The 26,877-nt window shown below is 44.1% G+C and overlaps 1 protein-coding gene across 2 annotated transcripts in view; it reads left to right on the forward strand.

The window, feature by feature from the left end:
• The window catches only part of FARP1 (FERM, ARH/RhoGEF and pleckstrin domain protein 1), a 262,046-nt gene that overhangs the window by 41,078 nt on the left and 194,091 nt on the right, over window positions 1-26,877 (forward strand). For both annotated transcript variants that reach the window (XM_069467589.1, XM_069467590.1), the window contains exon 2: window positions 14,665-14,858. In XM_069467589.1, the coding sequence (XP_069323690.1) occupies window positions 14,688-14,858 (171 nt within the window). In that variant the 5' untranslated portion in view covers window positions 14,665-14,687. The remainder of the gene's footprint in view (window positions 1-14,664; window positions 14,859-26,877) is intronic.

A 26,877-nucleotide genomic window follows, 5' to 3' on the forward strand; every position in this document is an offset into this window, starting at 1 on the left:
TGTTGGTGCCGCCTAGATTTTGGCTGCTACGTAACTGAGCCTCAGGCAGCCCGTCTGGAAAACAGAGATCGTGGCACCTTCTCTAGGCTTCAGGAGGAGCAGAGAGACCTGCTAGTGGAGGGCCAGACTCTGCGTGGCCTTCCCTGCCCTTTCCCAGCTCTCTGGTTTTCCACAGATGCTCCCAGTGAAAATTCCTTCTCCTAAGGGTTGTTGTGTAGAATCATGAGTATTAAACTAAGTAATGCAAATAAGTGCTTTAACGAATGGCACTTGCTACTAGGTAAAAGCACTTTGTGGGAAGATGAAATGATTTGAGTGGAAAAACTTACATTTCCCCACAGTTACAGAAATGGAAGCACTGTGCTTGGGTGTGTCCTTTCAGACTGTGACTTGTCCCTTTAGCCAGAAAGTGACCTGGAACTTACCCCTTAACGTCACTTCACTGTCAGCTTTTCCCTTTTGGGATATGCGGCTGAGGACGGGTCCTGGATCTGGCTTCGTATCTGCCTGTCTTAACCAAGCAGTATGCTCCGTGGGAACCGAGTGTTTGCTTTGGGAGAGGAAGGGTTATCTTCGTATTTCCCCTGGGCTTTTGTTTTTGCTTTGCCTGCCAGTGTCTGTTGTGTGTCTGTCAGTATCGAAGCTCTGCAGTTTTAAACTACTTTTAAGAGCAGTGAGTTTGCCTGTGCTCTGAGTGTGGTTAGCTCTGACCCAAACTTCAGCAAGGGCTTTCGAGTGTTGTCGGAGCGCCTTTGTGACTGCGTAAGGACAGAAGCGCAGTGGGCGTCTTTCGCGGGTGCTCAGTGTGTCCTGTGATCTGTTGCGTCAATAGAGTGTTTGTGCTAAATCCTTGCTAATGGAAGTGGGAAAGGTTTTAAGACACTTAAAAATTTATAATTTAGACCCATAAAAAGACAGTACCCCATAGTCTTTATAGGTGTAGTAATAATTTAGTAAACATTTTGATGATTTGATAGATTTTTTTTCCCCTTCAGAGCATCCCAGGTAGAGTATGTGGGTGATTTGCTCAGTAGTTTGATTGGCACCTTTGTGCTAGAAAAGGGGTGAGGTTTGGGAGACTCTATGATTGCATATAAAATGACTTAATCGTAAGGTCACTGGATGGTAGAGCGGGTGACAACTTTAGAGACTGTCATGTGCAGGAGGGCCCATGGTGTGAGGGTTGAGACCGAGCACTGTGGCACTAGCCTGTCTGCATCTGGTCCTGTGCTTGCCATGTACTAGCTGGACGACTGTGGGCAAGTTAATCTCCTGTGCCTTACTTAGTTTCCTCACCTGTAAAAGGGGTCAATGATAGTGTCCACCTAATGGTACTTGTGAGGATTATATAAGTTAATGTTGGTCTGGGCACATGGCTCATGCCTATGATCTCAGCACTTTGGGAGGCCAGTGCAGGAGGATCACTTGAAGCCAGGAGTTCGAGACCAGCCTGGGCAACATAAACCCTATCTCTACAGAAAAATAGAAAAATTAGCCGGGTATGGTGTTGCGCACATATAGTCCCAGCTGTTTGGGAGTCTGAGGCAGGAGGATCCCTTGAGCCCAGGAGTTTGAGGTTGCAATGAGCTATAATGATGCCACTGCACTCCAGCCTGGGTGACAGAGTGAGACCCTGTCTCATAAATACTTTTTTTTTTTTTTTTTTTTTAAAGCTCTTAGAATAGTGCTGCCACATAGAAAGTACTGCGTAAGTTTTGGTTAAGTTAAAGTAATAATTCTTTTATTTTTTTTCACATTTCTATGAATGAGAAGCCTAAAATCCAGGAGAGAAAGTTAATTTTACAGTACACTCAAAACGTCAGAAATTAGGATTAGAACCAGGCCCCTTCGGCTAGTGATTTTTCTTTGTCATGCTGAGGAATGACTCCAGCTTGGTGGACAATCAGATGGTGCCTAAATCTAAGTCACTTCCCCTCCCTTCCAGCAGTCCATGGCAACAACGTGTGCTGTTCATAGATGTTAATTTTTTTAGTAGGCAACATCGTTTAATTAAATACCTTATTTATCGACCAGGCTGACATTTAAACTTTCTCATTTTTTTCACAAGGGATTTCACTTTATTACATACTGTTTTTTCCTTGACATTTCACTGTTGTAATTAATCATTAATTCTAGGGGAATTGTTCCAGAATGTGATACTCTTCACACTTGTATTTTATTATATCATTTGGCTTATAATAATGGTGAGAGTTTATTTCTGGAATAATATTGAAACTTAGAGAATTTAATAGTCTAATTTTTAATGGCTTAATAGAAATTGCTTTTCCTTACCCACCTTGAAGGAAGCCCTCTTGTTTCTCATGCATTGGATTTGGTAAGCTTTAGGAAATGCTTTTCCCTTTTCTTAAAGTTGTGTAAAATCATGCCATTACTCCAGAATAGATGTCAGTGGAATATTACGCACGATGCAGCATGTGTTTAAATCTTGGCATATGTTTCTTACGCGTCATTTCCAGAGCGTTTGGCCCTTTAGCAGAGGTAGAGGGTAGGAGAATTTCTTATTGAAAACTTCCGTATTAAATAATGAGGCTGTTCGGAATATGCTGACTTGATTTGGAAACACATTGAACGATTCTTTGTAGTTTATTAAGGAAAATACCTAGTGCCTTTTTTTTTTTTTTTCCTAAAAAGTAACTCTCCAGACACATTTTTAGTTATTTATTAAGTGCTGTTATTTTCTCATGAAGTAAAGGAGGCAAGTTATCCCGCAGGACCTGTGAGATCAGCCAAATTACCTGTCAGGAGCCAGATACTGACAGCACATTGTCTGTCCGGGGAGCCCGGGGGCTCTGTGCCTCTCGTTTCTAACCCCAGGCTCATTCTGCTACCTTTGGAGGTAACATCTACTTGCTCTCATTGCTGTAACTGAAAAGCATTTCAGAGTAGCCCCCAGACTGGAAGCAGCTGCGATGTTTTTTCAGCAGAGGAATGGATAAACGGTGGTACATCCATACAGCGGAATATTATTCAGCAGTAAAAAGTAAGCTATCAAGCTACAAAAAGAAGACATAAGGGAAGTGTAAATGCATATTGCTTCATGAAAGCAGCCAGTCTGAGAAGGCCGAAGATTCCAGCTGTGTGGCATTGTGGAGAAGGCAAACCCATGGGGACAGGAAAGAGATGAGGGATCGTCAGGAGGCAGGGTGGGGAAGGCGGAAATGATGGATAAAGTCTATTCATTAAAAAAAGTACAGACTGAAATATTAGCTATCCACATTTATGATCAGTCTGGCTGCTTCCTCCCTTTCTCCACTGAAACCTTTTCTCTTTGTAGCAGTGACTGCATGATCACACTAGAGCTAATGAATGGATGTTTCTTCTTTTTTTTTTTTTTCCTCTTTTTTTCCTGTTTTTTAGGTTATTATTTGTTTTTATTTCAGCATATTACGGGGGTACAAATGTTTAAGTTACATATATTGCCTTTGCCCTGCCTGAGTCAGAACTTCAAATGTGATAAATCGACATTTCTTAGTCCTCATTCGTGCAGCCCCAGTGAGGCTGGGCCTCTGGGCTTGGTGCTCTTGCCTCCTTGGTTCTGCTAGGATATTACAGTGGATTTTCAGCTCCGTGTTTTGTAACTGTGGGATTCACCCAGCAGAGAGAGGAGGGGCTGTCACTGATACTATCTAGAAGTGCTCCCAGCACTGAGAATCGGGATTCCTTCTCAGGAGGCTTCCCCTCCCTGCCTGTGAGTAGTGTCTCTGCTCCAGCCCACCTCTTGGTCCTTTCTTTTTGTGCTCTTCCCAGCCTCCCACTCTGAGGTGTGACCCGCTGTCAGTGTGCCCTCTGATTCCTGTGTGGGTGGCTTATGAAGGCCCCTCTGCTCAGCTCACCAGGGTGGAACTTTGGAGAAATCATTTGAGAGGTAGTGGTGGGGGAGCTGGGGAAATGGAGGCAGTGGCCTTTAGAACCTTCCTGGACATCCTCCCTCGGTGCCCTGCAGTCACCTCAGTCAGCCACATGGATCGAAGCGCTTCCTTGTTCTGTCTCTCACTGGCATCTAAGTTCTGGACTTGCCCATAATTCCGTCGTCTTCATCCGGTTTGTCATCTGCGTTTGATGGTTCTTACTGTCAAAGTGTTTCCAGGACTTGCCTCCTTTTCCTGTCTCCTCATTGTCATCACCATCTTTTCTTGCATAGAGTTTTACAGATGTTTCCCGATTGACCTCACCCAGCCAGCACAGGCTTTGTTCTTAAAACTGCATGGTTTCACCTTGTCTTAAAAGCCTCAGTGGCTCTCATTCTGATCCATCAGAGGAACGTCTGACTCCTTGGCCTGTTATTTTAAGCTGACCAACATCTGCCTCTTACCTACCTTTCTCATTTCCTTTTCACCATTTTCTCACCTTTGTTAGTCTGGCTTCACCGTCAGCACGGCTCCTGGTATAGGACACCTAAGAACTGTTAGCCTTTTTTTGTCAAGGACTAGCTGACATCCCAATTCCTCAGTAAAGTGGCATCCTCTCTTTCTGAGGTTTAAAAAATTCACGTAATACTTGCTGTCAGAAGTAAACATGTTGCCTTCAACAATTATCTCTGAGTACCTGTTCTCTTGCCTGACAGATTGTACATCCCATAAAGACAAAACCATGTGGTGCCACGTCACTACTTTGTGTCCTGTGTAGTGCTCAGTGTTGTTGCTGGAACGGACAGGCCCTTATAAATGTTTGTTAATGGTGATGATCTCTATTATTGTGACACTTGAACAACAGTATGCTTTAAACATGTTTGTTACTTTCAAAGGCATTGAGTAAGCAAACCCAGTGATAGACTGCATCCTCATTATGGGCCAGGCAAGGGTTGGGTGCTTTCTCCAAATATTTGGAGAGGCCGACGGGTGTCAATTAGAGAGACTTTCTTTAGTGAGTGGAAGAGAATGATGTGTGTTAAGTAGAGTGAGCCTGGCTGCAGCCTAAGAAATGTGCCTCTGTTTACATTGCAGGGACGTTGCTGGTGTGGCACTGAGAGAGGCTGAAACCCGAAGACCACCGTTCTCCTTACATTTTGTTTACCCTGACGTTTTACTTAGAGGTAGAATGAGGGGTGAACTAAAGTTTGAAGCTTGTTTCTCAGAATCACCAAGAAATTGACATCATTAAAATGTGAATTATTGGAAATTTTTTTTCTGGTTTCCTGAATTTTCTACCAGAATAAATGAGCCTTCTCCTTCTGGTACCTTTTACCTCCACCTCCATGAATCACACTTTTGTCTTTGCATGTCGATTTAATGAAGGAAATATGCTCTACCAAATCAGTGAAAATGCAAACAAAATGATTGACTTAAGTCATTTTTAGAACAAGGTTAGAGTGTAAATTAAAAGTTGATTGGAAAAGGAATACCACTTTTTCTTGCCAGGAGTTATGGAAAAAATCAGGCCCTTGCTGCATGTGGTGCTATGGGAAACACGGCAGAGAGATGATTTCTTGGTGAAGTGATCCAACCAAGTAAGTGCTTAGTTTGTGGCAGGTGGTTCTACAACTGTTCCTGAGCTAATCCTCACTGAGATCCTCAGGAGTGGAGCAGGGGTTCTCAGACCAGAGCCTACATGGCACCCAGAAGGCTTGTTAAAACCCAGACAGCCCACCCCCACTCTGATTCTGCCGGGCCTGGGCTGAGGTTGAGAATTTGCGTTGCTAAAGGGCCCCATGCTGGTGCTGCTGACTCTGGAGCACTTTTTAAGAACCACTGCTGTACACGGTAGGCTCTTTCACTCTGTTTCTTAGGTAAGGGATTTATGATCTAAGGGAGGTGACCTCCAGAGTAAAGTGACTGGCGTGCTGCTCTCACAGTTCCTGAGTCCAGGACCCCCCAGTTTGAGTCTAGGGCTGTGTCTTTCACAGAAACAAGAGATGTCACACTCCCTGGTAAGGGAGACCCCTCCCTGGCCCTCAGGACCTGTAATCTACCTGGCAATTAGGGAAAGGGGAAAGGCCTGGAAAGCATATGAGTTATTAGCCAAATACAAGCAAAACCCCAGGAAGGATCAAGTGAGGGGGTTTCTTCCCCCTGAAAGAGTAGATCAGAAAGGCTTTCTGGAGTAGGTGATATTGGAGCTGGCCAGAGAAGAGATTATTTTCTTTTCTTTTTTTTTTTTTGGATATTTTTTTTTTTTTCCCTTCTAGTCTTTTTTTCCTTTTTAAAAATTGATACACATATTTTTTGGGTACATGTCATATTTTGATACCTGTATACAATGTGCAATGATCACATCAGGATAATTAAGATATCTGTCACTTCAAATATTTATCTTTGTGTTGGGAGCATTCCAATCTTCTCTTCTAGCTATCTTGAAATACCCAATAAATTATCATTCACTGTAATTTCCCTGCTGTACTGTCAAATACTAGAACTTATTCCTTCTGTCTAACTCAATCTTTGTCCCCATGAACCAACTTAAAGAGAGTATGTTAGGAAGAATCAGAGGGGCAAAAGCACAGAGCCGGGAGGTGGCAGGTGCGCTGCGCTGTGGAGTCCGGAGGATTAGGAAGTGTTGAGTTAGAAGGAGAGACATTATGGCAGATTGTTGAAATGCTTTGCTGGGAATTTTTACGTTTAACTTGATACTGATTAGACTCAAGTTTCTGAGTAGAAAGGGATATGGTTAAAACCGAACATTTGAAATAACTTCTATGAAAGTGATAAAAATCGAAGAATTTCTATTCTGCCCTGAGTTTCGCTTGAAGTACTTTCTGGAGATTTGTTGAGGTTATTAAAGATAGCGTATTTAATTTAAAAAAAGATTTTTTTTTTTTTTTTTTTTTTACACAGGGGTTGCCAAGGAGAGACAGTGAAGAAATAATCTTTATTTAGTTTCTGCAGCTAATTCTCATTTCCTTTCTTGCTGGTGACATAAAGGCACCCTACTTGTGGACAGCTAATATCCTGGTCTCCTTTTCCCAAGTGATCAAACAGGCTGAAGCGTTCCTCCTCTTTTTGAAGTGTCTGCTTGATGTAAAACAGTTGATCTGCAGTTGTTCCTCTTGCTCACAGACTTTTTGGAAATAAGCAAATCTATCCGCACAGATAGCTGTTTTTGAACTTTCTCAAAATCCCTTATCTGACTCCTTGTGAAAAGCCAGACTGAGCGGCTTGTGCTCTTGAGGAGCTGCCTGGCTGGCAGCATTTCTGCTGTATCTCCTCCCTCCCCTCCTCCTGGGGCTCCCCAGGGAACAGTAGCACAAGGTGGCTTTGTCACCGGGAAGTTTCAGCTCCCAAGTGCAGAGCCACATGAAGGAAGCTGTTGGGGATTTGTCACACACCCTTTGTGCTTTGCTCTCCTGAGTGTCAGACATGCTTTGTTCTCCTCGCCACAGAATGGCAAACGCACACTTCTTTGCTTAGAAGTGCTTTGGGGGCTCTAGAACCCAGCTTTCCTGCAAATCGACCTCTTGGGCTTCTCCTGTGAATAACAACTTGCTACAAATTTTCCTTAACCTGGAATTTTTTAATTGCTTGTTATTTAAAACTGGAAAGGGGTCTAGGTGTGGTGGCTCACACATGCAGTCCTAGCACTCTGGGAGGCCGAGGCGGGAGGATCACTGGAGCTCAGGAGTTTGAGACCAGCCTGAGCAAGAGTGAGACCCCTTCTCTACTAAAAATAGTAAAAATTAGCTGGGTGTGGTGGTGCATGCGCCTGTAGTCCCAGCTACTCAGGATGCTGAGACAGGAAGATCGCTTGAGCCCAGGAGTTTGAGGTTGCAGCTATGATGACACCATTGCACTCGACCGGGGTGGGGGTGGGGCGGGAAGCAGAGTAAGATTCTGTCTCAAAAAAAAAAAAAAAAAAAAAAGATAAATAAGAAAATATTTAAAAAAAATAAATACATCTAGAAAGGAAAAAACAAAAGCTGTCTTGCAAAAAGTTCCTATTCATCAACCTGTTTTGATTGGTAGTTGCCTCCCTTCACTGATTTCGCCTTGTTAGATTCATGCTCTAAATGGGCTGGAGTGGGCAGCAGGATGGTGTGCTTTCAGCAGGTAAAATTTTTAAATTGTTTAATTACTTCTGAATAGGTAATATATGCATATGGTACAAAATTAAAGAGGTCCAAAAAAAGCATACAGTGAGCAGTGGGTTCCCAATCCCTCTCACTATGGTTCCTGACCAGGCAGGTTGTCTCATGGGGTTCAGCTCTCTTACCAGGTACTTCTCTGTCCCTGGGGAGGGACAGATTGTGTGTGTTCTCAAGAATATTCATGGACACACAGACATTTTTAGCAGATTTATTGAGGTATAAGTTATACAAATTATAACTTTGACCTATTTCAGGCATATAAAGGTTTTTAGCGAATTTGCAGAGTTGTGTGACCCTCACCACAATCTAGTTTCAGAACATTGCTGTCACCCCAGAAAGATCCCAATCCCTCCTACCCTTTGTTGTCAATCCCAGCTTCTGCCCCAGCCCCAGGCAACTACTCTCTGAATATTTATCATCTTGGTAAAGCCTTTTCTGGATACTTCATATAAATAGGATCATGTGCTTTGGTGTCTTTTGCATCTGACTCTTTTTGCAGTTAGCAAAATGTTTTTGAGGTTTATCCATGTTGTGGCCCATGTCAGCATTTTTGTTTCTTTCTGTTGCTGAACAATGTTCCCTTGCATGGATGTATCACATTTTGTTTCTCCATTCACCAGTTGATGAACATTTGGGTTATTGGGTTATCCGCTTGGCTAATTTTTGACTATGAACATCTGCATGCAAGTTCTCATGTAGGTATATGTTTTCATCTATCGTGGAGGAGATAGGTAGGAGTGGAATTGCTGGGTTAATAGGGGAAGGGTTTGCCGGGTTCTATGGTAAATTTATGATTAAATTTTTCAGAAACTGCCAAAATGTTTTCCAAAGTCTTTGCACCATTTATGTTACCCCCAGCCACCAGCAAGGTATGAGAGTTCCAGATTTTTCAAAGTCTTGATAATACTTATCTGTCTTTTTTGTTATAGCCATTATAGTGGGTGTGAAATATCTCATTGTGGATGTAATTTGCATTTCTCAATGATTAATGATGTTGAGCATCTTTTCATGGGCTTACTAACCATCTGTACATCTTTGGAGATTTAAATTCTATTATCAGTTTTAAAACATGAATGGCTAACTTACAATGCCTCTCATCATTTCTCTTCCTTTCTCTGCTGTTTTTTAGCTGTATTATTTATACGTTGTCAGGAATCATGTGATATTCTGCAGCCATTACAATTATTTTAGTCTTCTTACAGTATAAATGAATTTAAAGTTTGCTAAGAATTGTTTTTCATTCTTTCACCACTGACTTCTTGTTTTGCTGAAGTTTATCCTTTAGTAGTTTTTTCAAGAAGAACTTGGCTAACATTCTTCTGAATTCTTGCCTATTTAAAATATTTGGCTATTATATTTGAATGGAAGTTTGGCTGTGTTTAAAGTTTTGGTTCTTTTGTATTTCTTTGGGGACATTTTTGGCTGTTAAGCCTTGAATGTTCTGTGAGCAAATCTGAAATTTTGTCCCCTCATATTTTATTTGAACTTTTGCCTAAGTGCCTAAATGATTCCTTTCTACTTTTGAACACCAGTGATGACTCAGGAAATGCCATAATGGTGATCATTTTATGGTAGTTATTCCTAGGATAGGCTATATTCATTTATTATGGAGAATTGTCTTTAATTTCTGACATGTTTTTCTCAATTAGGACTTAAAATTTTTTTTGTTCCGTTCTTTAATTTTTTTTTTCTTTAGGGACACTGATTGTGCTATGTTGGATCACCTCTCTTTGTCTTCCATAGCTATCAGTTCTCCCTGTTTTAAATACCTTGCTCACTTTTCTCAATCTTTGCCCTCAAGTCCCTTGTATTTTCACCAATGCATCTTTCCTTTTAGCTCCTTCTCAGCTGTCTGCATTTTGGTGATATTTTTATTCATTCTTCCATTTCCCTTCTCATTCTTTATTTCCTGCTGATGCCTTCCCATAGCTTCCCTGAACTCTTGTAAATCTTCTTATGTTTTTGTCTATGGAATCAGTTATTTCATGAAGTTCTCTAATTTATGACAATATGTTTGGGCAGAATTTTAGTTTGTTGCACGTAATATTTCTTTGGGTGTTGATCTGTCATTTGCTTTCATTTTTTTCTTAGAGCATCTTCATAAAGGTCTTTTTTTCTGTTATTAGGTGAGTTCTTTATGAACTAGGTATTTGCAGGAGTCTCAGGTGGGCCAGCAGACAGCCACGTCCCATGCTGATAGCAGTCATCACAACCTGAGGTGGGGGGTGTGTGTGTGTGTGTGTGTACACGCGCACGTGCGCGATCCTTTCAACCTTTGCTTTTCTCTTGCTTGCTTAGACTTTGGTAGTAAACCTTGGTGGAGTTGCTAATGCGGTCTCTGTCCTTGTTACCTTGCCTCAGCAATAGACTGCTTCCTACAAATATGGCTGCCGGTGTGGTTTCTCACTCATATTGCACTGTGCCCAAGAAACTGTTCGTGCTAAGCTGCACGTCTATCCTTGTTCCAGGAAAGTTATTGCTGGTTTGTTACTTATTTGGGGGAATGTGTCTGCCGTTTTCATTTGAGATCTGCAGCATGCACAGCCTCTGCAAGCATTCTCCTTCTCTTCCTTCTGACCTTCACTGCAGTTTGGCAACTCTTTCTCACATTTTGTGGTTTGGGGTTACAGATGTCTTCCAGTGTCCTCAGGGATGGAATTTGCATTTTTTTTGCCTGCTACTTATTGTTTTTGGGTGAATTCCAAGAGGAAGCCTTTAAGTCAGGATCTTATGACAAGACAACTCTAGTTTTTTTAATCTTTTTTCTGCTTAAGAGCCTTGACACTTTTTTAAAGCAACTTTTCAAATAGAGCTAAGGAATAAAGTAGTTTTGCAAACAGTTTTTACTTTGAGGTCAGGAACGATCACCTACTAGTAATGCATCACAAAGAAAGAAATATTAGACTATTCCTCAAGGAATTCAGAGGTCCAAGGAAGTCAATGGAGGTAAAGTCAGAATAGAGTGTGGATTAATATTTATACACTGGATTAATATTTATAGCGTTAGGTTTGTTAGATTTGTTTACCTAGAAGATGGCATTGTGTCGCTGGGCTTACCAGTTTACATACCGAGCATTGTGGTTACCATTTACGATTTGCCAGCGACTTGCCAGCGTTCCTGAGATGCCCTCTAGGCGTGCTTAGGATCCTCGACTCAAAACTCTTGGCTGGATTTATGCTTGAATTAAACAGACCTTTCCATGTACAGCAGTAGTCTGCATGCAAGTATGATAACAAAAAGAAAGCGTGGCATACTTTGTTAAAACGTCAGTAACCAGAAGTAGAAATAATACAGGCATGAGGTCATTGGAGGACTAAAGAAAAAGGAAGTGAAGGTGCGAAATATCTGTTAATTGCTAACTCAATGAGATTTTTAAAGGACAATGCGTTAAAAATTAGAATATATATTTACTGGGGGATCTTTGGCAAGAGGGAAAGAAAAGAGGATGACGGGTCTTGCTCTTTGCTTAGGTAGGACAAGGAGAAAATGTATTTGTGGGGGAGGGACCTGGCACCTTTGAGCTGGGGTGACGTGGGTGAATAGACCCTTTGCTTCCTGCCATGGTGAGCTCCCTGGGTGGGCACTGGAGCCACATCCAGGCCACTCCTCGACTCAGAGGTAGGAGGCCAAGCAAAGCCCAGCACAAATGACCAAGTGCACGGCCTGTCCATTTTCAGCGAGTGCAGGGAAGGCGAGGCGAGGTGAGGGGCAGGGAGGGTTCTCAGCAAAGTAGGGAGAAGTGCACAGAGGAGTCTGGGAACGGGGAGGGTGAACTTGACTGATGGCATAGTTTTCTCTGGAGGTTGCATTTATTTTTAGCCATGAGACAATAAACAGAAAATGTATATGGAAGTAATTTTGCCTGACTTATGAAGATTATTTTGAACACAACTGACTGCATAATGAGTATGTCACCACCCACATTTGATTCATTGAACCAGTATTGATCTCTTTTCTACTTTGGTGAGAAAGCTTATTTGGGGCAGAAATGAGAAGGGCATTTGTGTAACAGATCTGTGAAATCAGGCATTCAAAAAAGGGGGAGGAGTTCTCAGAAAGGCTGGTCTGAAACCAGCGTTGCCTTGTCGTAGAAGCCCAGTCGTAAAGGATTATGCAAGGAATGAATGATGATGTTTAAAAGGCTGTGGTGGAGAGTCATTAGGGAAGGTGAGAGTGGGAGAAATAAGTAGTCAGGTGTCTCCTGGACAGTGATCCCGCCCTTTCCCTGTCCCATTGAAGGACACGCCTTTTTAGGTCCTGGTGATTGAGTCACCAAGCCAGGTTGTTGATGTGACCCCACAGTTTCTGATCTGCAGACCTCAGGGCCAGCCCTCATGTCTGTGGTGAGAACGTTTGAGGTTTCATTAAGAGGAGAGTGAGAAGCTTGTTGGGAAACTTGTGGGGACCTGACTCTTCAGGAGAAGGACAAGAATGAGTTGGGCAAGAAAACCCTATAAAATGAGATTTACAACCTGATGGGTTTTCCTGAGGGGAAGAGCTGGAGGGTGACTTGTTTTCAGAGGTGAGTGAGTTGCAGCACTCAGCTCTGTCTGGCACCACAGGTGACTCCGTGGCGCTTTTCTGTGGCACCTTTCTGTGGCAACTTTGTGGGTGAGTGCCCCCTGGGTCTGTCTTCCCGTTCCCCTTTCCCATCCTTTTTCTCCAATGACCTTCATGACTGAGCACAGTGGTTCTTTTCCTATTATTGGTTCCACATTCAGCCACTTTCATTCATCCTCACAGTTTTCACTGGTGCGGCGAGGTGGCCCCTGGGCCATAGCCCAGATCCAGCCCCACCTCCCTGACAGCCTGTGGGATGTCCCTTTGTAACCCTGAACAGTGTCCCAAAGCCAACTCTCACACCGTCCCTTCCTGCCTCCTCCCTTCTGCCCCAGTTTAAAACTTTCTGATCATTGTTGGCTTTCTGTCTCCTCTTCCGCTAACCATTTAACAACATCGAGTTAATTTTTCCACCAAGTTGGAAAAATTAACCACCTTTTGATTTCCATTGTTGCTGTTCAGTTTGTCACATCAAGTGTGCATTGTTGCGGTCCCTTTGTAACTGGACGCCCCAGCCCCCACCCTCCCATCTCTCTTTTTCCATAGTTTATACCATCTTTAGGCTCATCTTTCTGTAATTCTTTTTTTGTTGTGCCTTTATTCTTATCTCAGTGGCTCTATGCTGCCTAGAGGATAAAGACCATGTTTCTTAGCCAGGCATTTGAAGTCCTCTGTTGTCTGATTTCAGACTATTTCCAAATACATCTTTAACTCTTTGGCACTGATTCTCACTCTCCTTCCCACGCGCCATCTTATTTCTATCCTGTAATACTGTTGATGCTGTTCTGCTTCCCTGGAATGCCTTTTCCTTGCATGTCTCCTGTCTCTTTCCAAGTACTATCGAACGTTTGAGACTGAATCGAGTTCGGTTCCCACCTTCTCCATGGTGGAAGTCTTCTCCTGCTTTAACCACCCCATCTCATCTGGAAATCTGATTCCCTTGTGTTCTTCTGACACATAATACGCAGCCATGTATAAACGTACCGGCCAAGTGGTCCAGTCGTTAGCCGCCAACATTGAACGCCAGTCTATGCCAGGCGTCATGCCTAGGGAGGTGCTGAGATGCAAAGAATGTTCAAGATTGGTTCCTGCTCTCGGGTGATCACAGTGCCATGGGGTAGGTAGGCAGGAAACACACGGGGGCTCTGACATAGTCCTGAGCAGAGGGGACAGTGGCACGTGCACTCTGCCCCAGGTGTGGGAATGTGACACTCCAACTGAGTTTTAAAGCAGTGGAAGTTTCCAGGTGGAGAAAGAGGGCGAAGCATTCAGCCAGAGAGGCACCATGCACGTGAAGACCTGGAGCCAGACAGAGGCAGGGAGAGGGGAGGGGGAGGTGTGGACTATTTGGGGAGAAAAGAGGATAGTTTTGTGTTTTTAGGAAAATAACTTTGTCTACACTAAATGCAGTATGTGGAATGGCTTTTTGGGAAAGCGGGAACAGTTGGAGGGGTGGGTGGCAGGAGAGAAATGAATTAGGAGGTTATCGTAATAGAATCGAGCAGTAGAAATTGAGAAAAAAGAGCCTGCCTTATGCTGCCTGTGTCTGTAGTGAACGTGTGTTCATTTCCTCACTCAGATTATAAGCTCGAGCACCACAGTGTGTGCTTTGCCTGTTTATCTTTATAATACCCATGTTACTTAGGATGTTATTGTGCCCATAAATGGTAATTAATGGATGCTAATGATACGGCTTAGGTACTGTTTATCATCTTCCCACCAGACTAATGTGTAAAAAGTACTGCCTTGCTCGTTGTAGACGCTGAATAATTAAGAGCTGACTGTAAAACTAGAAAAGAATAAAATATGCAACACTATGCAAAAATATGCGAAAGTATAAAATATGCAAAAATATTTCCAAGCCTTGAGTGCTTAAAGGTGACATTGTAAGGGAGTGAACTGAAGCCTCGCCGTGTGTGATTCCTGTGCAGGGGACAGAGCGTGTTCCTGCCCGGGGGTGGTTCAGGGGAACTCCTGTATCAAGGGAAGAAGATGATGAACTGCTTAAGTGGTTTACGGGAGGCTCCTCTTCTCATGTGTTTCTCTTTCTCACTGCTTCCTGCAGATATTCTATAAGCGACTTTCATCATGGGAGAAATAGAGCAGAGGCCGACCCCAGGATCGAGGCTGGGGGCCCCAGAGAATTCGGGGATCAGTACCTTGGAACGTGGACAGAAGCCGCCCCCAACCCCTTCAGGGAAACTCATGTCCATCAAAATCCAGATGCTGGATGACACCCAGGAGGCATTTGAAGTTCCAGTAAGTTGGGAGTGTATCTGTGAACCCAAGTGTGTGTGTGGGCAGCCTTTGGCATGGGGGGAAGTCATCTCATTCCTGAGTTCAGTGACAAGACGTGGCCGGAGGGGCCTGCGTGTCAGCACCTCCCTCCCCACCCCCAGCAGCCCTGAGGACCCATTCGGGTTCTGAGCTCTCTGGGTTTTAGATTTACATGTGAACCGCCCATCCATTGCTGTCAGTGGCCTCGCCACTTGAATTTTACTATGACCTTCATATGTACAAGTACATATATAACACATGTGTGTATGTAAATGTTATGTATGTAACATATAGACTTTTAATTGGAGGGGAGAGTGGTTTTGGGGGTGGATTCCAGTTTAATCTGCTTATCACAGGCAATTCCTCTCTTCCACTGGTGTGTGTGTGTCCCACTTATGTCCAGATTACTAGCAAGAAAAGTCCTGAGAAACTCATCAAAGAGCCATGTGTGTGTTCTCACAGCTGGAAATCAGAAGGGACCATGTTTGCGGCCTCAGAGGGTGGGGTGTGGGGTGTAGAACAGCCTGGACCCAAGCCCACAGTGTGGCAGTCCTAGACACGAAGAGGCTCACTGTGCCAGGGGCCAGGAAGGGGCAGCGTCGTGGCCGGGAGCCAGGCAGAGGAGGCGCCAGCAGCCTTGGCCCCTCTCTGCAGTTGGAGCCCCTGCCGCCTCCTCTCCACAGCCTCCTCCTCAAATAGCCTCTGCGAGAGGTCGAGGAGCCACCACCTGTTAGGTGCAGCTGGAGCATGTCTTGTTCCCCAGGCAAGAGAAGAAGCGGTGCATGTCGGGCTTGCTAGAGCTGTGATCGCATGTCCCTTCACATTGGGTCAGATCCGGAGAACTCTTAGCACGCCTCAAATCTAGTTTTTTGGGTACCAGACATCACATCTAATATTGTTTGTGGGGGAAGAAAATAACTCTTAAATCCCAAGCGGCCAACTTAACAAACTTTGGGAACACACCTGTTTTTAAAGTGGAGACAATCTATCTGTCTGTGATTCCTGTTGGCTAGAATGACTGAAATTTAATAGTGGGCATTAGCGTTGGTGACCCTTCATTTAATTATTCATGGGATATGATTCAGTAAATTATTTCGAAGAACAGTGTTCAGAGAGTGAGAATTAACATTAAGTGTCTTGGAAAGATCAACTCAAAATAGCTATGTTTAAAACCACCAATTTATCGCACATTGCAAACAACCTTTGTGTCTTTCTAATTTTCTTGTTGTGGTGTTCATATCTTTCAAGCACTTGGGAACATCTTCGTATTTTGGTGAACAAAGCCATTGCTAATCTAAGATTGTAGGGTATGTTGAGGAGAACACCTGATGTCCTGTTGGAATTAGGCCTTCTGGAACATGGGGCCCTCCCCAGTTTTCTCTCTTTGTCACCAAACCGGTTCAGCAAGGTATTTAGTTTCAGTGTTTCCTATTTGGTATTGTTAAGGGCTTCTGAGCCCAAGTCTCTAGCAACACATTCTGTTAAATGGTGTTCCCATAACCATTTGGACTGAGGAGCTGGCACATGTGTTAACTACAGGGATCATTGTGTTGTATTCGACTGCAGTACTTCAGTTTCCCAACACCGGACAACATCACGACTCCATTCCTAGCTACTATTTAGCTAGGAACTATATAAGAACTTCCTGCCTAAGAAGTAGTAATAAAAGTGTGTTCTCATCTTTTAAAATTATTTTTCTTGATAATTTCTGATGGCTGTGCTTTGTTTTTGTAACCCCTTTGTCTGGAAGGAACCTTTCTTATTCTTTCCAGTAAACTCCTATGCATCCTCAAAAGCCCTATCAGTTTTACCGAGATGCCTACTACCTCAGGCGGTGGCTGGGTTTTTTTCTTCCTTCCTGCAGAGCTCTTTACTCATATACCTACCAGGGTGGAGCTGTACTGCTTGGGTTCAAATTCAGCTTCTCCTACTGATTGTTGTTCAGCTTGGACAAATTATTTAATCTCTCTGTATCTGTTTTCTCCTTTATAAAATGCGGCTAATAATAAACCCTACCTTATACTATATAAAATAAAAAGGAGTTAGTACAAATAAAGTGTTTGGAACAATTCTTGGCACATGCTAAGAGCTTAATACACATGATTAATAGTATCAATGGGCATTTGCACAGCATTGCCAGTGTCTCAGGGCAGGGGTCGCCTGTTGCCTCTGTGTCCCTAGTGTCTAGCACAGTGCCGGCATATAGTGGGTAGTAATTAAATGTTTACGGACTGAATGTTAGAGTGAGTTTATTTTACAGGTAGAATTAATACCATTGTTAGTTTTCACATGCCTCATCCATTCTTGCTTTATTTTTATTTTTCTAGTTTGGTCAGAATGTTCCTTCTCAACCCCTGGACAACAGATGTATTCCTTAATTGGCTGTAAGAAAGCCAGATATCAGCGTTTTTATTGATGGAGCTGATTCTAAATTGCTACCTTATGCTGTATAAGAACAGCCACAGCCAGGCCATCTCGCAGCTGGAAGGCGTCAGGGCCGGCCGTGGTGACTCATTCCTCGGTGATCGGAGGAAAGTGACTGCAGGATTGTGAGAGACTCTCTCTGTAATTGCTTTAAAACTCTGGCCCAGAACTTTCTGCTGAGAATTTATCAAGGCCATTGTCTGACCCTGGATGTGTCCTCCTCACCCGCACGTGATACCTCCTTTGATGGGTGTCCCCAGTGAGTGAATTCTTACTGCTCAGCTGTATTTGCCACACAGAGGAGCAGGGCATGTGGCCAGATGTCCTTTCCCTGGGGATTGGATTTCCTGGGCCTTTTCTTACCGCTTTTGTTTTAAAATATGGAGGCAGGCAAAGTAGTCATTTTAAATGCAAATCCTGTGACTGTGTCACGGCACAGAGAACCAAACCATACTCTGCATGGTTGTCTGTCGTTATTTATAGACTTTAAACATCATTATTTAAGAGATTAACCTTTTGAAAGGCCTTGGCAGTGAGCTCCACACTCTTTCCATGGCGTAGCTAGTTCCACAGCCACCTTTGCTGTTGAACTTGGATAGTCTTTTTAGGTATTTCCTCTGCAGAGTGGAAAGTTCAAAAACAATATTTATAGTAACTTCTTGCGTGGCGCTTTATCATCTTTATGTGGAAAACACTGTGCAGATAAGCCTCACCCTGTGGTTTGTGATATATGCACCTTTCTCTTCCAACCAGAGGTTGTGAAACAAAGTGATTCCCGGCAAGGGTTAATAACATCCCTCCTCCCTCCAGCCCCCAGGGCCTTCTCCCCTAAAGGTCCCTGGGCAGGTTTTGTGTGTCCCGTCCTCATGACCTTGCTGGTAAACAACACTGATCCTACTGACGTAGTGGGATGAAGCAGATGGTTTCTTCCCCAGGTGTTCGTTCGGTTCATGTAATTTCATTAGTGTCACTATAGGCAGAGCAGGGGAAGTGAAACGGGGCCATCTTTTGCTTCTTTTGAGCAGCCCTGGTGAAAACGCTTGGGAAAGGTGCTCACAGGTGACAAAAAGACACCGAGTGTCTGTAGAAGGGTCAGCAGGAGTGGCCAGTTGCAGGTGGGTGGACGATGGCAGAGGCCCTCGCTGGAGCAGAGAGAACTCAGCCTCAAAGAGAGTCATCACAGGAAGTAGTTCTTGCGGCTGGCTTGTGTTGGTGCCTTGTCACTGCTTTACTCCAGGCTTTTATGGCTCCCAAGGCTTCTATAGCTTTATCCTTTGCTGGAGGAGAAAGTGTGGATTTCCAGTCCAGGGAGCCTGGGAGAGCGCGGTGTGCCTTGGTGGAGGGTCCGCTGCACGCTGCTGAGGTGCTTGGGCAGCTTCCGGCGTTATCCTCAACCACGTTTTGTCTTCTGCATTAGCATATCTTGCCAGAAAATTTTCTCATTTGTCTGCCTGCCTAGTTTTGGCCTCCTGCAGGTAGAGTGGGAGCGCCTTGCGGGGCATGGCCTCTTTTGCTTTTGTTGGTTGTCATATCCTACACCCATGCAAGGCGTGCATGTGTAACCAACAGCCACACTTCTGCTTGGTCATTTAACTCTCGTAAGAGTTATGAGATGTGCTTGGTGCTGTCCCCTGTCCCAGCCTTACAGGTGAAGGGATCCACGGGCAGAGCTTTTTTTTTGAGTCACTTCCTCACTTTGCACAGCCTTAAGGTAAGGCTGGGATCAGAGTCCTGGGCTCACCTGCCTTCCCCTGCACTGAGCCCCCTGCCCTGTGGGGTGGGTGGGCTTCCACTGTCTCACCCCTCGGGGTCTTTCCAGACTTCCCTCCTCCAGCTCCCAAGGAGAATGCCCGCATTTCAGCTGGCTGGGCCCTCACCACTAATCACGGCCTCACCTCTGTGCTGCCCTTGTTCCTGCCCCTTTATGAACACCTGCCCAGACCTCTCCCCTAACAAACTTAGCAAACTCCCACCAACTGCCAGGCCTCTCCCTGCCCTTGCTCCAGGCCAGCTTTCTCTCCTTACAGAACTTGTTATCTTACCTCTCATTAGACTTTGAATCATGGTCTCTAATCTTGTCTCTCTCACTAATTAGTTCCTGGAGCTGAGACTCAGTTTCCTTATCTGCAAAATGAGGCACTTGGGCTAGATGATATTGAAGGCTTTTTCCCCCCTTTCCTTTTTTGGAAGTTGGGACCCTGTGTTTGGTATCCTTGATGAATTCACTTGTTATGACCATCCAGACAGATGGTAAACGCTTTGAGGAAAGGGATTTTTAATCTCCAAACAAACCCAAAAGCCCCCAGAGCCTGATCAGCCATGGTAGGTCCTGTGTACCTACTAAGTGCTAAGGAAAAATGAGAGATGAGAATGTACAGGCATGCCATGATTGTCATAGGATACGCCACTCACGGGGCATCAGGGAATGTCATGTCAGCCTTGATCTTGTGTGTGGGGTGATCACTTCCATAAAGCCACTGGATTCTGTAGTGCTGAACTCCACGCACTGAACAATGGAAGATGGAGAGACTGAAAAAAATCAAGTATTTTCTCTATAACACAGCAAGTTTGTTGAAATCAGAAGACCTCTAAAACTTTTAAGAATGATGATTCCTTTGCATGTCATAAGAAAAGAGACCACAAAGGTTTTTTGGTTTTTGTGTTTTCTTTTGCCATCAGAATTGCTTGTGCTGTCTTGGAGACCTAGTTAGGAGTGTTCTAAAGTCAGTCTTTAAATGACTAAACATTGATTTCATCTGATTACCTTTTGAAATGAAACAGTTCCTTTACTTCTGTAATTTTCACTGAAAGCCAGGTTGCCATCAATTGAGGCTTGTTCTTCCGAGAGCTCTGGTTCAAGCAAAGGGCTCCACTGGTTGTAGAATTTTAAAGCTGTCTTCATAATAAGCTGGATCTCAGAAAAAGGGCCAGAGCAGAAGTTTGTCTTTTCAAAAAGCTCAGCATCTCCTGTTTGCGTCCCCGCAGTTGACGTCAGGAGAAGCCAAGGTGGCCAGCCCTGAGCTAGGCTTGCCCTCGCTCTTAGCAACTGTGCCTTCAGGAAAGCATGCTCATTCTCACCGTCTTTGTCTTTTTTATTTTTAATGAATTGTTTCCCTTTTTTTAATTTTTCTTTCAGCCAGCTTAGGGAATGTGCCCTTTTTGGTGAGTGCTAAAGTTTTCCCCCACCCCACAAAGAGGTGACGTACGTATGCATTTAACTGAATTAACTGAAGGTCTTGCGGGGAAGATACCTTCCTTTTTTGTAAACGTTGTGCTTCTGACTCTCCTGGAATCGCAGTCTCTGGCAATGGGCTTGGGCTTGTCCCTCAAGCTGATCTGATTGCTTTGATAATGGAAGAAAGGTGTGTGGATTCCAGGGCTACTTTATTTTCTACTTTTGCACAAGAGGCTTTACATGCAAGAGGTAGAGGTGGTGGAGGACGACAGACTGCCGTAAAACTTAATTGGCTTTTTAAGACTGGCAGGGAGGCCTGTGTGCCCGGCACTGGCTGCCTCTTCAGCAGTTGTACCCTGAACCGGAGTGAGGGAGGGAATTTCACATGTTCACTCAGCTTTTGAAAAGTAAGTCAACGTCTCTTTCTCCTTATCACTGTTGCTTTTGGCTTCTTTCATTTGCAGAGTTTCTGAAATAGTATTTTTGTGCACTTTGCTTTGCACGGTCATTTCTGTGTTGTATTTAACGTTGAATGATAAATGGTGCCTGTCTGGGTCGAGCCTCCTGAGATTAAATTTAAAGGCTATTTTAATAGATTAAAATTTTTTTTTCCATAAATAATTTCAGCTAAATACTGTCAGCCTCCCTTTCTAGCTCTTTAGAAGCATAGAGTAGAATTTAAAGGTTGGCCTGAAATGTTTGCGTATGCCCCTTTCAGCTTTCGTTAAGACTCTTGTGATCAAAGTTAGTTCTGTAACCCTGAAATGATTGCAGTAATTCCTTAACAGCTGTTTGCTATTTTCTTCCCCGAAAAAAGAATCCCTCAGTAGAACCTAATAAATAAAAAGAATAAACTGTAATTGAGAATGTCTGTATCTGACATTAAAATGGGCTGTATTCTGAGACAGCATAGGAAGTTTGAGAAGCTGCTTTTTTTTTTCTCTCTTTTAAATGGAAACAATAAGTTTTCTTAATTAAAACGAAACAGTGGTTAAAGGAGAAAATGCAGGCCCTTAGATTCCCGCTTCATAGCATCCTAGTGTATGACTCTAGACAGGTCTGTTCCTCATCTCTGTGCATGGAGATACCTACTTCATGAGGCCCAGGTGAAGCTCAAATGAAATATCTTCTGTAGACAGACAAACAAAACCCCTGAAAAAGTGCAGAGTATACATATTAGGTTCTCTTAAAAGTTAGTGTTTTTCCTTCCTTTCATTCTCAGCTTTAGTTTCCTTCTTGCTCTCTAATAGAGTTGAGGCCCTGCTTTCATTGTAGTGCTATTGGGTAGATCAGTTGGCAAAAAGAAAGCATATGAAAGCACTTTAGAATAAAAATAGTGTACTTGTGTCAGGTGGAGTCATTCTTTTCTCTTTTTTCGCAGCTTTCTGTGTCGTCTCACATCAGATTAGAGCTTTCTTTGGAGGGTGAATCATTACCTAAACTAGAGCCGTATCCCAGGTGGCTTTCGGAAGGCCTGTGCGAATCAAGTGCCACTTGGACCATTGCCGTGAAGCCTCCATTTCTGCCGAGCACACTTACTGCCTTTTTGTGGACTCGCCTGTAGCTGCTCTGAGCTTCAGTTCGATCAGCTTTAAATTGAGGGGGGCTGTTCTTTTAGCTCAGGAGTTTTACATGCATTTTTGCTTTGCTGATTTCTTGGTCTTCTCTATTTCCGTAGTAGTCTCAAAACTTCTCTGTTTTCAGAGACAAGATGTTCCTAGGAGAACCGTGCATCCCTCCAGCATAGACTGGATGAATGATGTCAAGGTGGACATAGGATTTCAAGCCATCCGGGGCAGGTCTTGCATTGTAGACTCTGTGGGTTCACTGGAAGGGAGTGCTCAGCTGGCCAGACGCCGCTGAGCCTGGATGTAAATATGAAAAATTGCACATACATGGCCGGGCGCGGTGGCTCACGCCTGTAATCCTAGCACTCTGGGAGGCCGAGGTGGGCGGATCGTTTGAGCTCAGGAGTTCGAGACCAGCCTGAGCAAGAGCGAGACCCCATCTCTACTAAAAATAGAAAGAAATTATATGGACAGCTAAAAATATATATAGAAAAAAATTAGCCGGGCATGGTGGTGCATGCCTGTAGTCCCAGCTACTCGGGAGGCTGAGACAGGAGGATTGCTTGAGCCCAGGAGTTTGAGGTTGCTGTGAGCTAGGCTGACGCCACGGCACTCACTCTAGCCTGGGCAACAGAGTGAGACTCTGTCTCAAAAAAAAAAAAAAAAGAAAAATTGCACATACAAATTGGACTGATTTGTAAAAATTATCTGCTGTATTATAACATTCAATTATTTGTTGTCTTCCATCACTTTGAGCATTAGAGTTGGGCATAATGGTTTTAACTCATAAGAAACATAGGGAATCAGCTTGGGATTTCTCTTCTGTGGATGGAATGATCACATACAAAAGCAATTCTCAAAGCCTTTAGTACGTTGTAATTTTGAGGGAGGGCCTTGTAGATTTCTGTTTCCTCATTTATACAAACAGGAAGTTGGACCAGATATGCACAGTGGAATTCTGTGGCTCTGGTTTTATTTTGTGGAATGTGATCTTGGAAACACAATATGAGTTCCACAAATGTTTATTAACACGGGAGGCAAGGTGCTGCTGGTGATAAGAATATGAATAAAAATAATAACTAGCCTTTTAAAAACCCCTTGCTGTGTGCCAGACATTGTGCCATGTCTTAATGTACATTATCTCACTTATTGGTAACTAGCGATTGCTAATAATGCTTACAGGGGTGACTTGGTATGGGTCAGGTACACTTACAGGGGTGACTTGGTATGGGTCAGATAGCTGGGGAGAAGGAGCCGGGTCCCCAACCCAGCATCACACGATACCTAAGCCTGTGTTTCGCCTGTTCTGTTAGATGGTCCGGACCATAAGGAGCTCTTAGGGTAATACAGCACATCAATTATGCCGTACAGCAGTGGAAGGTGCTCTTAAGTGGGAAGGATGGATTGAATAGGACTGAGTCTGCAGGAGGAAAGCCCAGTGACCAGAGGCCTTGGCAATGTCATCTAGACCTGGTGGTGACTGATAAGGGCCCTGAGCCCTGCAGACAGCATGTCAGGGAACTGACAGGTACAAGAGAAATCTAGCAGGTAGAATTGATAGGGCTTGGCAGCTGATCGGACACGGGGGCAGGGAGCACCCAGGAAGTAGGGGAATGTAGACAGTCCTTAGATTTCCACAGTTGGCTCCGTGCTGTCACCGAGGACTAGGAAGTCAACTGACACAGGCCTTTCTATAACAAATGTTTTACTAGAAATGTCTGCCTTTAGTTGACGTCAAAGGATTATTGCTAATATTGTCAATAAAAGGCATTGCTTTATTTTTAATCACAAAGAAGAGTCTGTGGCTGTGGAAATTGCCTTCCAAGGTTCCTGGTGATTATGTAAATGGTACAAACTAGAAATAACAAATGGAAGTTGATTGCTTGGTTTCAATTTATGTTAGGCAAAGTATATTTACTCTTTGCGTTCCAATTTCCTCGTCACCCCAAAAGCTTCTGTGTTCAGCTTGCCAGACCTAGGTGAGGACTGAGCTGGGAAAGCATGTAGAACCAGCATCTTCAAAGGATTCTGTTCAAAAGCGTTGGAAAGGAACAGGGCATTTGCTTTCCTTAGTGTGTCACTTAGTTTTGATGTAATTTACTTACGACGTGAACTATAAAGTGCATCTGGTGTCACATCCTCTTGCAGCGGCCGTTTGTCAGTGTGTATTTCTGTCAGCAGACAGAACTCTGGTGCGCTGTTGCCTTTGATCTAGACGTAAGACTGCATGTCTACAGCACTGGGAAGCAACCAGAGAGCATTCGTGGAGTTGTTGGGGTATCACAGCCGTGCCTTTATTCGTGGCGGAAAGCTGAGTTAGTTTCCTAGGGCTGCCGTGACAAAGCACTGCAGACGGGGTGGCTTCAGCAGCAGGCAGTTCCTGTCCCACAGTTCTGGAGAGGTGGGTGCTTCATAGCTCAGCCCTCTCTGTCTGCCCACCTGTCCCCTGCCAGGGCCGCCCACCCACTGACCCCAGCCAAAGCCCACAAAGAAGGGAGCCGAGGTGAGCGGTCTGTGGGGGTCGGCCTGTAGGGGACAGTGCGGGAATAGCCAGGACTTCCTGTCTTGTGACTGATGACCCAGACTTCTGCCTCACCGTGGGCTCCTCCACGCCTGCCCGGCTGACCTCAGGCCTCTCTTCCTCTGCCTCCGCGTCCTTCCATCCCTGAAGTCCAAGGGCTCCTTCTGACACCCGCTGACCCCCTCTGCTTTTAAACCCTGCACCTGCAGGCCGTGACTTCACGTGGCAGGCACCAGCAAGCATACCTTTTATCCACATACGAATCCTGGGATTCACCGATGTGCTCTTAGTCAATTTGCAGACGATCTTAGTGGAATTCAAGTGATGAAGAAAAAGAAAAGGACAGGTTTATGTAGTAATTATAGCATAAGTTGGATATAAGAGTTGAAGTAAAACTCACAGGTTAACCATCTTGTCATCCCTTAACTTGATTTAATTATTTTTGTAGGGACAGAAATTTTGAAGATGACATATTTTATTAGTGCTGTTAAATGGGACAGCTGGTTTTGTAATACAGTGCTGAGAATAACTCTTCCTTTTATTGACTTGATTTTGGTCGTATCTCAGCTCGTTGCATCCAGGTAGATTTCACAGCCATGACCAGACTTCCTGTTTGTTGACCACCTGGTTAATCTGTGTGGACTCAGCCATTGCACTGATCAAGTCCTGTGGTTTATTATGCTCTTGCCCATTCTTCACCTTGAACTAGGAGAACCTTCAGTCAGCACTGCATGAGCGCTTGCTAACTGTGGGCTTTCCGAACCGCTTGTGAAAATGATCATTTTTCTTCTTTGCCCTTCCTTTCCATCTTAAGGGCCATTTCTCTAAGGAGGATTTTTCTGCTAGTATTCTCTGCTGCCTTGAGTCTCTTTTGAAACTCCTGAAAGGTACAGGGCCATCTTGGAAAATAAAGTTCTACTTTTCTCCAGAAATCTAGTTCAGCAGAAACCGAGACACTGCCAGCAGCCCTTCGGCGTCCTGCCAATCTGGGCTGTTTAGAGAGAGTCTTTATGTGAGTATGAGTCGCATTGCTCAGCTTCCAGACTTATTTTTGCCCTCTTGTTTGGCTTCTAAAACGCTGGACCCAGGGGCCTGCAGAGTTGGTTTTGTTTTTGGTCATTGTTTGGTGGTACACAAGGTACCAGATGAAAACAAGTGCCTTTTCTCTGTGTTCTGTACCAGCATGAACCCTGGAGGCTGTCAGTGATGTTTATAAGTCCCTGCTGACAACGCGACACTTTTCTGCTGTAGCACTGGGTGGGGGGATGCTTTAGTTGTAGTCCATTTTTCCTGAGTAATCCGCCACTTCATGACTTAATCTGGCATTTTGAATGATAATGTATTAGTTTGCTAGGGCTGCTGTAACACAGCACCACAAACCGCAAAGCACCAAAACATTTAGGGTGGCTTAAAGAATAGAAATGTATTGTCTATGGCCATAGCACCCTGAACACACCCAATCTCATCTGATCTCAGAAGCTAAGCAGGGTCAGGCCTGGTTAGTACGTGGATGGGAGAAATGTATCGTCTTCAGGTAAGCAGTCTGAGATCAAAGTGTCAGCAGGGTTGGTTCCTTTGAAGGGTTGTGAGGAAGAATCTATTCCGGGCTTCTCCCCCAGCTGCTGGTGCTTTGCTGGCACTCTTTGGCATTCCTTGCTTTGTAGCTGCATCACCCCAATATCTGCCTTCATCTTCACACGCCTTTCTTGCTGTGTGTCTGTCTCCAAATTTCCCCTTTTTATAAGGACGTGGTCATATTGAAGCCACCCTAATGACTTCATCTTAACTTGGTCATCTGCAAAAACCCTATGTCCAAATAAGGTCACATTCAGAGATATGAGGGGGGTTAGGACTTCATCTTTTCTTGGGAGGGGAGATAGAGTTCAACTCAGATATATAACAACTTCCATTGTTTGCTTATTTGTTATGAAACATCATTTGAAAAATGGTTGGACCATTTACTGCTGTGACTTCTAGCTGTGTAACTCATTTACCCCATTTTCTGCTGTTCCTTTGGCACACATTGTAGGCTGGGACATTTTCCCAGTAAGTGGAGGAGACCAGAACTCTTAAATCACATGTATGCATACTTGACATTAGAACTGAAGTATGGGTGGCCATACGAGATGAGAAATCTCAGCTGTACTAATCAAGAGAACTGTAGAAGCGAGCTGATTTTGAGTTATTTCCTTTATCACTGCTCTTCGTTCACCATTTTCCAGTGAATCAGTTCTGAGAGAGCGCTAGCTTGAAAGTCACTGTGTAATACTTCCAAATCAGTCCTGTTACATTTCTGACATTCACTGTGATTCT

The sequence above is a fragment of the Eulemur rufifrons genome, chromosome 4 (genome assembly GCF_041146395.1).
Source record: "Eulemur rufifrons isolate Redbay chromosome 4, OSU_ERuf_1, whole genome shotgun sequence".
NCBI lineage: Eukaryota > Metazoa > Chordata > Mammalia > Primates > Lemuridae > Eulemur > Eulemur rufifrons.